At 40.5% G+C, this 14,798-nt stretch overlaps 1 protein-coding gene across 9 annotated transcripts in view; it reads left to right on the forward strand.

Annotated features, from left to right (window-relative positions):
* Positions 1-14,798, forward strand: part of cacna1c (calcium channel, voltage-dependent, L type, alpha 1C subunit) — a 178,564-nt gene that overhangs the window by 39,291 nt on the left and 124,475 nt on the right. For all 9 annotated transcript variants that reach the window (XM_069700296.1, XM_069700300.1, XM_069700298.1 and 6 more), the window contains exon 2: positions 10,788-11,220. In XM_069700296.1, the coding sequence (XP_069556397.1) occupies positions 10,788-11,220 (433 nt within the window). The remainder of the gene's footprint in view (positions 1-10,787; positions 11,221-14,798) is intronic.

Raw genomic sequence — 14,798 nt, forward strand, 5'->3', positions numbered from 1 at the left:
TGAAGATCCCTCACCCTCTGAAACTTTACAAGACTAAAGAAGGTGGCTAAACGTTTCTTGAAAAGACTGACACCTTTGTGGTTTTTTTTGGTTTTTTTGGTCACCCTGAATTAAATCTCTTTCCGCTTTACAGCAAAAGAAAAAAAAATTAAATGTGTTGCTTCAGATTAATGCAGCTCCACACACTCCCTCCTGGCAGCTACCCAGAGCAACCACAATCTCCTGCTGTTGGCTGCTGGAGCAAATGAGGGCTACATTCCTTGCTCAAGGGCAGAAAGGCAGTGTTAGTCACACTTTCTCCATGCAAATTTGTTTTAGTCTTTGATTGTAGCATTTTAAAATGGCTACAAGTCCTGTTCTTTGTGCTCCACTGGAACCTCGTGTTGACCTTGTAGCAACTGCAACAGTAGCAACAAGCTTTGTTCACAGCTGCAGGCTTTTTTAGAAGAGTGAGACTGGTGAGTCCTGCTGCCACATTTGGCAAAGACTTTAAACTATAGCAGAGAAGTGAAGCAAAACAACAATAATGAAAGTGAGATTTTGATGTTGGGGGTGACGTAAAGCTACTGCAGGGCATTTTTCTTGTTTCTTTTGACACAAAGAAATTTGCAAGTTGACTGTTGGTGGGTTTGGAGATTGGGCTCCACAGACAGATAAGTACCAAATGTGAGGAATAATCACTATATCGTGCCATAAATACAAAATGTGCTGTGTAGCCTATGAAGTCTATGTGCTTTAGGTGACTTCCTATTGAAAACATGCTTGTGATGTGCATTGGTTCTTAAAAGGTTGGATCATATCCAGGTCAAACTGTATATCTGCAATTCGTCTGCCATCAGACAGAATCGTTTTCTATGTGGACATTAGATTAATTACTATTTAGTTAATTAAAACAAGCCATGGTGGTTATGTTCATCCTTTATTTCATTCCAAGTGCACTGATGTGTTTGCATTTCAACAAGAACACCCAAGTCCAGATAAATTGGGAGATTTTACATACCTTACTGTGTTTGCTAGAATACTTGAGAATGTGAACGATACAGTGGGCAAATGATGGTTTGGTATGCTGCCAAAATGGCACTGCTAGCAGCCAAATCAAGCATCCATCCATGATGGGATTGTACCTGATGATATTTTCAAAGCCTGACTGTAGAATCGATACAAATACAAGAATGCAATGGTCAAACCATAAATAAATAAATTAAAACCTGACATATTTTTTGTTTAAAGGTTACTTGTCCTCTGTTTGTGACCATTTGTAAAGAGGGCAATGAAGGCAGAAAATAAAAACAAGACAGAAAGTTGGCTGGACAAAACCTTTATATGTATAAATATACCATGATAAAAATGTCACATTGTAGGCAGTTCGAGGGTGGTGGTAATATTGTAAGGCCTTGACCGTGCCATGTAAAGTGCCCCAAGGTTACTTGCATCGTGATTTGGCGCTCTACATAGATACAGTTTAATTGAAAAGTCGAATTGATGGTGGAAAAGTTACAATGTAAATAGTGAAAAAATATTCAGGGAGGCTAGTTCTAGATATAGAATCACAATCCACATTCAACAGGTGACATTTAGACGAAAGTAGTAAAAAAAACAACCTAAATAAGTGGTCTAGGTATACAGCTTTATTCTGCTTAGTCGATTTTTCATTATATGACATTGTCAAGGTTAGGAGTTCCATTCAGAGGGACTACAAAATGTACGCAATTACTTTATAGAAAGGCACTTTAGATGAAAGCACTGTCTGAATGCCATCTGCTATAAAATGTAGGAGTCCATTGTGTCCTATAATGTAAAGAGCAGATATGAAGAGGGACAATAAGACAGTCAGAATAGAAAGAAAAGGATTGGGTGGAAACGCTTTAGACCCATCACAGCGTACATTTTTTTTTTAAACTAGTTAAAAGGTAAAGACATGGTCAGATATGTTATTTTACCCAACATTTGGGGGAATTTAAGTGTTGATATTTTGGATTTTGACCCATGGCCTGCAACAGAGATGTGGGTGTCAGGGTATTTTTGTGGTGGAAAAGAAAAGAAGATGTTAAACTGTTTTAGTCGCAGCGAACTGCATAAAAGTGTCACTTAAATGGTTAATATGTACACTGCCTGAGAGCCTGATGGGGATCATGAACATCAGATGTAAAGAGCAACGCACAGAGAGAGACAGGTAGAGAGACGGTTTGTATCTGGGTTACTCTGGCCTCACATCTCTCCACTGCAGATGAATATTAATAAGGAGTTATTAATATCTGCTGCCTGCACTGTGCGCTTCAATATGTGTGTATGTGAGGTTGGCATGGAGGCGCAGTGTGAACAAGCCTTCCTCCTCGTGCTTCTCCTCCTTCTCCTCCTCTTCTATCTCTATCACTTTTTTCCTCTTCTTTCCTCCTCCTCATGCTGACTTTTCTCTTTTCTCCAAGTTCCTTGTCTTGTCTTCTTTTTATCTTTCGGTCTCTCTCGTCCTTCACCCTCGTATTCATAATTTGTGTCTATCACAGCTCCTTATGTTTCAGGGAAGGATGCTGATATCGATGCTGGCACTAGTCTTGTCATGAATCAAAGTACAGTGACTTAATTTTCCATTGATTGTCAGCTATTTTGATACATTTTCTCCATTTGGATTTTCAAAAGAAGAAAATGTATGCAGTCTGAGTCATTTTTGTTTTGTTTCTTGGCTTATACTGTACCTCACTTAGATGGCATTTGTTACCCTTGCTGTCTTTGACACTGTTCAATGTTGGCTGTTTGTCATGTTGAGTTCTAAGATTTAAAGTGTGGATGCTCAGCTGTTGCATTTGTGTTTTAACATCTGGTCTGGGTCAAAAATATACAAGAAAAAATTAGCGTTTCCTCTTTTTTGCCATGCAAATTAGCAGTCAAATCCAGCCAATCAGATTTGGGGATGGCACTCATGTAGTCCTATCACAAGTTCCTCTCTCACCAGCTCTCAAGAAACAACCCTGCCTCCTTAAAATTGCATATATGTACAAAAAATGTTCAAGAACGACAAGTTGTAGTTACAGTCACAACACAATTTCAAGAAGTATCTACACCTGAGCAAGGATTACTGCAAATTACACGTGTAAAACCAAATGTTTTCTTTTTACACTTCAGTTTTTGTACATATTAAGAAAAACAGCTGTTGTGTGTGAATTATGAAGTATAAATGTACTAGTACACAGGATGTGATGCCCTTGAACAGAGTTAGGCTAGTTGTTTCTTCCTATTTCCAGTTTTAACTAAGCTAACTGGTTGCTGCCTGCACTTAGTGGTGTTTATCTTCTCCTTTATCTCTCAGTGAGACACTGAGTAACCATATTTCAGACGTTGAACTATTCCTTTAAGGTTAGAGGTCGATCATAGTTTTCATTAAATAAATAAATTAATAAAAAAGTGCAAAGTGCTCCTGTTGCCGCAACATGCAAACTCTGGATGCAACAAAGCAACCTGATGTCCCTCCTTCCTACACACGTTGGAATCGCTTTGCAACTGAAGCCAAGGGATTTAGTAACGGATTTGAAAGTGTTTTGACCTCCACCAATTAAGTACTGTGTGTTTCCAATCATATCAAACTTTAAATCCATTTCTTGATGTTATCAGTGTTTTGGTTTGGTTTAGGTCCTTTCACAGTAAGAGAAATCATTTGAGAGAAACCTCCCCGTGCCATGAAAAACTCAGACCTTGTTGGATTTGGCTCAGCCTTTTCAACTAGCAGCCAAGGGGCTGATTTGACCCGAGTTCTGAAGTATTAAACAGCTTAAAACTATACAGTGTTATCTTTAGCTTAAAGTTAGCCCTCAGAGGATTTACTATAATAAGTCATTGTTTCAACAAATGTAACTAGAATGGGGATAAATGACAATTAGCTGAATTTCACAATCCCTGTGTGCGACTTTGATTAATTTCCTGAAGTCACAGTTTTATGATAACGAGGATATTTTCTAATGGTGACTCATACTGTGGTAAATCCTGACACAATATCTCAAAATGAACTGCAATATACACAGGTGCAGAAAACTCACCTTGATTTTTTTTCTTGACAGGAAGTTTCCAAGCCATAAATTAGAGCCCCATTTTTCGCTTAATGTTTCAAAGACAAACAATCTATTCTCCCTGACCTCTTACAAGTATAAGGACAACAACCAATCAGTGCCTCAGAACCATGATTGACAGTTCGAGGGATGGGCCATGCAGGCATAAACCACAGTGTGCACATGACAGGGAACAATGTGCTATTGAATATGGAGCATGAGTGCATAATTCATATATTCCCATGGCATTTTATTGTCATATGCGTGGGGAGTTGTTCGTACACACACACACACACACACACACACACACACACACACACACACACACACACACACACACACACACACACACACACACACACACACACACACACACACACACACACACACACACACACACACACACACACACACTTTCTCATTTCCCCTCCACTTCCCTTTCAACACCAGATATAGTAAGTTACAGTTTAATGAATACATCCATATATGATAGGGTTTTCATAGCCACCTCCTATATGCAGCGAAAAGTGCAATAACAGCAAGGAAAGTGCTACAAAGAAAAAAGTGTTGAGTAATATGAATACATGTACTTGTTGTTCGAATGACCTTATTTATGACAAAAAAGAAAATGAAATGGGCCTTTCTGTCACTTCTTTTTGATGGCAGTGCTAAATGGGACAAACGGCCTTGGTTATAACAGGCAAGGTTGTGTTTACAGCTCACACAAATGAGAGGCATTTTATTTTCAATGTACAGTAAATGAGCAGTAATTTGCCCTGACAATTTGTAAATTTTTTTGCCCTTTTGTCCATTTACAGTGACTATTCTGTGCTTTATGAGAAGTTTTCGGTCTGGTTTGTTGTCATGTTTGTTCAGCAAGCCTCTTCTGCTTGGATTTGCTGCTTCGTGTGTTTTCCTCGTAAATGACATGCATGTCCTGCTCGTGCGGCTTGGCTTTTGTGTGTGCGCGCACACCTCTGTGTCAGTGGATACTGTAATCGTCTCTTGGGGGTGGAGAGATTCATAGATTAAGAGAAGCAGGTGTGTGTGTGTGTGTGTGTGTGTGTGTGTGTGTGTGTGTGTGTGTGTGTGTGTGTGTGTGTGTGTGTGTGTGTGTGTGTGTGTGTGTGTGTGTGTGTTGTCTTTTGAGGGGAGCAGGTGTGTGTGAGCTGTGCATGTGTGTGCCTCGAGGGCAGCAGGTGTGTCTGTGTGGTGTGCTCACTCGGTCGGATAATGGGCACATATGGACAGAGCGAGAGAGAGAGACCCGCACGCACGCACACACACATATATATGTATATATATGTGTAACCTGCAACATCTATGCACATGTACACAACTGATACAGAAGCCTCTTACTTTGCTTTCGTGTCTGTGAATGTACTCTCTCTCAGCGTGAGTGAATGGATGACACATGAATTAGGTGAAAATTACAACTGGTATTTATGGTGACAGCGATAATGAGGGTTAAGCTTGATGGGATGTCATAAAAGCCCTGAGAAGCATCGAAGCACTGGCAATCCTCGCGATGAAAATAAAACAAGAGTTCACCTCCTTTATGCCCTATTTCACGGAATGTTTTAAATCTGGAAAGTAGCTGTTGAAGGCAGCGAGGAAGCAACGGGCTTGTGGATCAGATTGGTGATGAACTAGACTCTCTTTGCAGCTGTATGGTTGGTGAGAGTGTGTACGAGGGAGAATAATTGTCAGCTATTTGAAAATGACAGAGGGAAGTAATGGGAGAGAGAGTGAAATGCAGCAAGGCAAGAGAGATAGAGAGAAATGGAGAGATGAGGAGGAGTAGATTAATGGCGGAAGGAGGAAGGGTGCAAGACTGAAAATGAACTTGTCTCCTGCTGGAGAGTCAATGGAGGGAGTGACAGCTGTATAGATTAGGGAGAAGAAGGGGTCAGAGGAAGAGGAAAGGCAGCGTTAGGAGGAGGGAGGGGGACTGTTAATGCGTGTAGAGGAATGGATGGGAGAAAGATGTAGCAACGTAAAGGAAGAGAGGGAGAGGTGTGAAGTATTTGGCAATGATGATGAGGAAGAGGAGGAAAAGGAAGGTGCAGAAGAAGGAAAAAGATGTACAATAGCAAAAGGAGGTCATCGTAAAAAAAAAAAGACAATTTAGCCACAATGCCAAATGACTTTACTTTTTTACGGACCTCAGTAAGGGTGTTGCAGTGGTTTTTTTCATCTTGTTATTAATGCTGCTGTGAATTATGTTTGTGTGTGGGCCTGCATGTATGCGTTCCCCATTAATTAGTGTCTGATCAGGTGTCATCATCAGTTAATTGACTGATAATAACATCTTCATTGTCCACCCAAATAGATCCTTGTTGGAACAAGTGGAGGAGAAAGCAGATGGAGGGAGAGTGTGAAAAAAACAGAGGGATGAATGAAAAGGAGAGGAGATGAGTCGCGAGACTGATTTAGGGTGGGGTAATCTGATTGGTCCTTGTCCTTTTTCATTATCTGTTTGAGCCAATTAAAGGAGCAAAGCAACGTAGGATTTTGGAAGATGTTTTTTTTCCACTAATAAATTTTTTTTTTCTTGCTGCTGTAATTTGTAGTGGAACTGTGCTTTACCTCTAACAGATTGAACAATTTTTAGAGTACTATTTGCGAGCATGTGCAGTGTAGCAATAACATTTTGCGGCAGAGCAGAGTTGCAGTGATAACATCTGTCTCTGCCTTTATCATTAAGCAGATAACAGCTCCACTGACTTGAGTTTGTATCACAGCTCATTACAGTCTGCAGTTCAGTTCACACTGAAATTCGGCTCAGTTAGGTTCACTTCAAGTTCAGTTAGAGACAGTCCCTTTACAATACGAGGACTGATGTAAATATGTATAATATTTTACGCTTGTACACCTTATATTCAAATTGAGCATGTGTATTTTTCTCTGGCTTCTACACATCTAATTCAATTTTAATTTATCATTACATATATCATATAATAATGCACATGCATATTGCACTCAGGGTAGAGTATTATTTATTTTACGCATTATTAGTAATACTGAAGTTATCCTATTACAAAGTCTGCTTTGAAAATGGCATATTGTATCATTTAAAAATGATCAAATGAGCTCAGATACATGTAAAATAGTGCAACTACGCATAAAATGACTTAAAAGAAAATGTTAAATTAAAGAAAAATGCACCAATGCACTGGAAACCGTTTGTCTGTGGGCCGACTAACTTCACTGATCATGATACCATTCAAGTGAATTTCAACTGTGAAGTCATATGATGGGTGGATACATGATTTGATAAGGTCCTGTCACTTGTGGTTAATTAAACTCTTAGATTTAATTTTTTCCAATCCCTTTTGTACATCTATCCACAGTCTGTATTTGTTTTCCTCTTCTTTATTCTATCAGTGTCTTCCTCCTCTCCTCTCCACGCCACTCCAACTCCCTCCCTCCTGCTATAAACTTCCTTTATCCTCCCTTTTCTCCCTCCATCCCTTCATCCTTTGCCTATCCTCTCTCCCCACTTCAGTCAGAGTCATATTTCCATGGGATGCTGCATTTCTTCCTGCAGAATAAAGAGCTGCTAATGGAATTACAGTCAGTCACATGAGAAGAGTCTATCGTGTAACACGCACACATGGCACGACTGCGCATATGTGTGTGACGGGACAGACACACGGAGAGAGACGAGGTCAGGCAGACAGACAGATTAGTGAGCTCTGTATTATTCAAGTTTTACTCTCCTCTAATCCTCACACACTCTCATGCAGCACGCGCACGCATGCACGCACACACACACACACACACACACACACACACACACACACACACACACACACACACACACACACACACACACACACACACACACACACACACACACACACACACACACTCTCTCTCTCTCTCTCTCAGTGGGGTACACCCTGTGAGAGGGTCAGGCTGTGTGAGATAAACTGATCACGCAGCAGTACAATATGCTGAAAGTGATTATGTGTGAGTGTGTGTGTGTGTGTGTGTGTGTGTGTGTGTGTGTGTGTGTGTGTGTGTGTGTGTGTGTGTGTGTGTGTGTGTGTGTGTGTGTGTGTGTGTGTGTTTGTGAGAGATAGGGAGCAAAAGAGGAATGGGGATGTGCAACAGCAGTCAGGAAGCAGATTTGAACTCGCACTGGAATCGATGGTGGAGTGAAACAGGACGATATTTTCCAGTATAAGGAATCATCTGGGACAGATGCACACCCCATATGTACATGTGTGCGTATTCATGCTTGTATGTTTGATAAAAGCCAAGTTTCGGCATCTTGGTTTTCTACTTGTAAGTCACGGGAAACCTCTAAATTTAGCCACTGTGTTTTGAGAAAATGAAGAAAGTATAGTTTTAGCCAAGTAATGAGATGAAAAAGAATGAAACCACAGTGGTATTTCCCATAAGGCACAGCTGCATCTGATACCGAGTGACTTCACAGCTGGTAAATGTAAAGATTACCTCCTTGGGCATTACTGCTCCATTCAAAACACACTGGTCCTAAATATTTGCAGACTTATCTGGTGTTTGTTGTTTAGTCAGTGCATTTCTTTTAACATTACACCTACCTTTAGGGCATTGCCGTTTTATTTTCGCTGTAATAAAAACAATAAAGTTTATTTCTACAGCACTTCTCCAAACAAATATTACAACAGGCCTGGCATAAATTACAGGTATAAAACCAGCAAACCACAATATCACTAAAATAAGTCTAAAATGGTGAATAGGTTTTATAAACCAATGTTAAAATTGATGAAAACATATTTTTTTAGGAAGTTCAACGTGCCTTGACACATTAACTGTTCTCTCACCTGGTGACGTGAGCAGCAGACTGCTCAGGTGGGGAAAGGAACAACAAGACTAGCTATTAAATGGTGGCATGTGAGCACAAAAGCAGGTCTTGCGTCCAAGCATTACGTGGCGTAACCCTTGGCAACAAACATACTGCCAGCTACTTAGTTGCAAGTGTGTCCCTGGCTAAAATCATATTTGACAATGGCACATTCCTGTTTGGAGTGATACTTGTCAAACCCTGGTTCACCTTCACGTGTCTATAAACATACCATGCAAAGTTAAATGCTTCAGTGATGTACTTTATGTATGTGCACAATATGATGTACCCCTGAAGGATGTCATGTTCCCAAGGCCATCACACGCTGTGAGTGCATATGTAGAATCTTGTTACACAGAAGTGACAGCTTTCAGGAGATAATGCGCTGTAATTGTACGAGGCAATCAGGACAGGTCTTCTTCTCTCCTCCTGCTCCTCCTCCTCCTCCTCTTCTCTGTCTAACCCCTGCACTCACTTTCTCACATTTTCCTCTTTCTCTCTCTCTTTCTGTCACCTCATCTCTGTTGTAACAGCACATCTTGGATTCTTAAAGTTTGGTATTCTTTTTCCCCTGAAATATTTGAATGAATTTGCCATTGGGTTTAGATATCGAATGTAATTCCCCCCCCCCCTCTATAAATCAGCATATTTATATGTTGGTCAGAGCAGTTCCTGCAATCCTGCATGTGCTGTAATTGCCACTGCGAAAATTATGGTTTTCATTTCCACTGAGAGCTACTTGTGTTAAATAATCTATTGATTCTTGGCACTGTAACGTAAAACTAATGGTATATTAATCAAGTTTGTAGCTTTATAAGCATTGAACACAAACAAATCTAAGGTCACACAATAATGTTTTCAAACAAAAGTAGAGATTTTGAATTTATTTTGGTCATTACTAAATCTGCTCTGCTGATTTTTGTTGAAATTGATATAATCTTTCAGAAGTAAACATTAGTTCCCATAAAGCAATGCTGTTCTTCTCCATCCTGAGGAAAATTTCATTTGTGCTGACATGATTAGCTTTTGTGTTAATACTAATTTTTGAAATAAAGTAGCGCAACTCTGCACGGTCTTAAACCTGGAAATGGCAGGTTTTCGGTGTGTAATCTTGCGCATGGTGAGAACATTTGTGGAATCTTTACTAAGATGTCAGAGAGAAGTGGGGCTAAGAGGATATTATGATTGCCTTTAATCTGGCTAAACATACAGTATGGATAATCTGCTCTCTCTTGCTTGTACTTAGTCTTACTCCTACAATTTCTGTGGGTGAAACTATGTAATCGCACAGAGATTATTGTAGTTCTGCCTGTCTCTTCCCTCTAACATTCTTTGTATCTTTTATTTCACTACGAGCCTTTGTGGTCTGCAGTCTTACGATGTTTTCTCAGACCTGAACATACTCCTTCATTTACCCCCACTGAGCAAATGTGTGGTCTTTCACTGCGGGTACCTGTCAATATAACCATGCTAGTTCTCTATTATTACACTACTTTCCTTCTCAGGTAGATTTATTTTTTAAGCAGGGATTTTTAAACTCTTGACTGCAGGGCACCAGACTAAAGTTTCACTCTGGTGACACAGATGGTCAAGAACTAAACATCATACAGTTAGCTGTGTTGTATAACGTACATGGTTGACACATGGGAGTGTTTTAGGGATTGGTCTAGTGTGCAATAGGCTAATCGCCCATATTTTGAAACATACATGTTTGAAGGTGTGTTGAAGTCTCCAAAGTAAACTACCAAACCAGATAATTTTAACTACAGGGAATTATAGAGATACATTACATGAACAAGTGAATCACTTGCTCATTGAAGGAAGTGATGTATGAGTTTACAGATAGTTCTTGTGTGGTTTGCTAACTCTTTGTCTCCTTTCTCCTCTCCTTCTCTTCCTATTTCTCTCCACTCCAGGCTCCGACTACTCTCCCCCTCCTCCCCTTCCCCGCCCTCCTCCACCTGGCCTGACCAACGAGCACAGTGGCGGCGGTAGCGATGGAGACCATGGTGGAGGAGGGGGCGTGGTCAACCATGAGGTGGGCGTGGTTGGCCTGGCTCCGGAGCACATCCCCACACCGGGGGCAGCCCTGAGCTGGCAAGCGGCCATCGACGCTGCCCGGCAGGCGAAGATAATGGGCAATGCTGCATCAGGTGGAGGGACGGGGCTTGGGTCGGGAGGGGGCGGGCCCATCTCTACGGCCAGCTCTACGCAAAGAAAGAGACAACACTATAGCTCCAAACCCAAGAAACAGACCACAACGACAGCCACAAGGCCACCACGGGCCCTGCTCTGTCTCACACTCAAGAACCCCATCCGCAGGGCCTGCATCAGCATCGTAGAGTGGAAGTATCCTTTAACTAACCATGAGCGGAGGATTGTTTTTCTAATCCTGTTGTTTTTCTGCTGTTTTCTGCTATTGGTTATGAAATACTTTTTTTTTTTTTTTTTTTTTTAAGAAGAACAAATCACATTCTGTATTGATTCCGTTTAGTTGCGTAGCTTGAAGGAAACCAGTTGAAAAGAATCTGTCCTCTCCATGTCAAATATTTGGCTTTAAGTTGTGCTCATTTTGATCTAACAAGGCATAATATAACAAACCCAATATATTAGGGAGTCAATTCTATTATCTAAAGACAACAACTTTTTCCCCCTGTGTTTAGTAGGGCTGCTACCAAATGTATTTGTCAAATATTTCCTACACTAATTATCCTTTAATAATAATTATATAATTTAAAATGTAAAAAAAAAAACATACCAACTTCCATAAGCAATAAATTGTTTGTTTTATCTTACCAACAGTTCAAAACTCAAAGCTCCTCAATGTAGAGTAAAACCAGTAAAACTCCTCAAATGAGTGAGGCTGGATTATGTTTTTGGTGGTTTTGTATAATTTTCAATATAATTATACATTAATCCACTTGTTTCCACTTTAAAAAACAGTTAAACCAAGAAGAAATAGTGTCTAAAATGCAAAAACGTCAGGCTGCAGTTGTTACCTCAATTTAGTTAATCTTGTAATGTTAAAAGCGTATACAATCGCATAATGTCGGTGCAAAATATAGGGCATTTTTTCAATGAGAGGCCATCTTAAATCCATACATTTTACAAATCTTACAGATATACTGTCAAACCGTATTACATACCCCATTTTGGGCTTGAATGGGTGGACATATAATGGGTGGAGAGATGCAGGTAGAAGAAGACGAAAGAGATCAGGCAAAATGACAGGAGGGCAATCTATATGCCAATTTGATGGAATCATGTTAACACCAACCGACTGGTCTATTTGGGAACCAATGAGAGGCAGGAGAAGTCTACTTTTTAAACTCATTAATAGGTTGTAATGTCAGCTATAGGTGGAAAATGCTGTTCTATATTCGATTACATTTTGTCAAATTGGTGCCATTGAGGTATGCTTGCTCAGTATGCTGTAGTGTGTAAGTGGATGTTTAAACAACCATCACAGGAGGATGTTGACAATGATGAGAAGGTTAAAAAAAAGATGCTTGTGCATCTTTTTTTATTTGATTTTAAAGTCGATTTATGGACATTTATTATGGACTACTTTAGTTTTTCCTGTTCGAGGTCCATGCCCATTACAGACCATTTCTTGTAAATTCACAGAGTTTAAAACCCCGTCCGGAATGATGCATTAAATTGCTGTGGACCACAGGGAATACTTTATTCTGCACCTCCCTGCTGATGTTAATCCCCTCCGTATGGGCTTTAATCAATCTCTCTTCTGTCCTCTTGCCTTCAATAAGTGTGATTCCCCCCCCCCCTTAATCTTAATCCCTTCTCCCCTTCCTCTGTCTGCCCTTCTCCCTCTTTCTTGTTCTGCTCCCCTCTTTCATTTTCCATTTTCTTCCATTTTCTCACAGGAGGATAAAACAAATTATGTAATTTTCATCCCTCCTTCACACCTCTTTACAGCATATCTTTCTCCCCTCGCGCTTTCTAACCACATTCATCCTCTCTCCCCCTGGTCCACCCATGCCCCTATCCCTCCTTTGCTCCCTCCATCCTCCACCTTGGAGTCTCGCACAACATTCATTATTTGTATCTCCCTCTGTCTATTCAAATCCCCTATTCCTACTGTTCTTCCGTCCGCTCTTTCTTTCTACCCTTTTTATTTTTGTATTTTATTTTTAAGCCTCTGAGCGTAATGACTTGGTTCTCCCTCAGGGTGAGATAGAGAGACAGAAATGGTCAGTGTCACAGTCAAAGCAATCAATAATAGGCGCAGGTCTACACGAGCAGCGACTCAGCAAAAGCGGAGTCACATGTCGTCCTGACGGACACAGAAGGAGCGGCAGAGGAGGGGTCAGGGAAATGAGAAGGGCAGGGATGTGGGTAGGACGTGGATGTCGACAGGACAAATAATGGAGCAGAGTGGCTGAGGATGGAGGGAAGGATGGGGACTATAAACAAGAAAAATGATATGGCAGGGGGAGGGCAGATAATGAGTGGGGACGGGGAAGGGATGGAGGTGGAGGAGATAGAGGGATCATGGGGGAAGAGAGGAGTGAAGTGAAGGACGTAATAAACTGGTTAGGAAACGAGATGAATTTGAAGTGTGTGCATGTGTGTTTGAAGAGGGCTGCATTAGGGAATTATCAAATTACAATAAATCAGTGTTCATAACATTGTTTGCGCTAATGGACAGAAGTACCATGGATAGGTCCTAACACATTCATGTTGTAAGCTCCAGCAGGATTCCTGAAGTGTGCATATCTCAAAAATACCAATTACCAACATGCATTCTGGTTCTTTTTTTTCAAGCTTCAAAAAGTTGTTCTAAAGAATTATATTACATGTCGCATTTTAACACTGAATAGGATTAATTGGAAAAACAAATTTTGAGTTAGTCTCAAAGCATTTATCTATAACATGAAGGTTGTATTAGCCTTTGATAAACGATGGAACAATTTTTTGAAACCACCATGGTTTAAAAATAACAAAAACAACAAAACAATTTCCCATGGGATCAGCCCTGCATTTTTAAACTCTGTAAACAATGAGTAGGGACAACCTTCCTGCGGTTTGCCATGTGTATTCAAAAGTCATCAGTATTCATAATGTCAGTAGCCCACCTTAAACTGTATGATCCAGCTGCGCTGAAGCTGAAAACTATAAGACAAATTAATTGAAAAAAGCATGAATAAACCGTCAGGGTCACTGGAACAATCTTATCCAATGACTGATGAGCGTTCAGATCATTACCCACAATTCCCAGAATCATTCATTTAAACAGCTGTAAAGGGTGGGAAGGAGGAGAGCGAGAGAGAGCGTGATAGAGATAGGAATGAGATAAATGAAGGAAAGAGGAAGGACATTAATGTGGGCTGTTACGGAAAATGGCAGCTAAGAAAAAGAGAAAGCAAAACAGACTGAGCATCTGATGGACAAGGAAACATGAATGAAAGTCAATCGTAGTAAAATAAACACCATTAGTTATCAATTATTTGTTTGGTTCCGTGTCTTTATAGCAGTTCTACAATGAGATGTCCTTCCATCAGGATGGGGATACGTTAGAACAGTCTGTGGGTGACTCATTTCACAGTATGTTTTTATTTGTTGTATGTATATTGCTGCAGTGATTTTTTTGTTTGTTTATATTCTATTGGCTTTATATGTGTTTGTACGCCTGTGTGTGTGTGTGTGTGTGTGTGTGTGTGTGTGTGTGTGTGTGTGTGTGTGTGTGTGTGTGTGTGTGTGTGTGTGTGTGTGTGTGTGTGTGTGTGTGTGTGTGTGTGTGTGTGTGTGTGTGTGTGTGTGTGTCCTGTGCTCTGTGAGTACCTCCGTCTCCAGAGATAGCCGATCCGAAATTTTCCTCTTTTCCTCCTCTGTTACCATGACAACAGCTACTGCTCTCAACAGGTCGATGGGGCCTGTCTGAGCTCACACATACAGACACTCAGATC

The sequence above is a fragment of the Brachyistius frenatus genome, unplaced genomic scaffold (assembly GCF_029030835.1).
Source record: "Brachyistius frenatus isolate BFR_SWC_R1_liver_20210118 unplaced genomic scaffold, ASM2903083v1 Contig_33, whole genome shotgun sequence".
NCBI classification, from domain to species: Eukaryota; Metazoa; Chordata; class Actinopteri; family Embiotocidae; genus Brachyistius; species Brachyistius frenatus.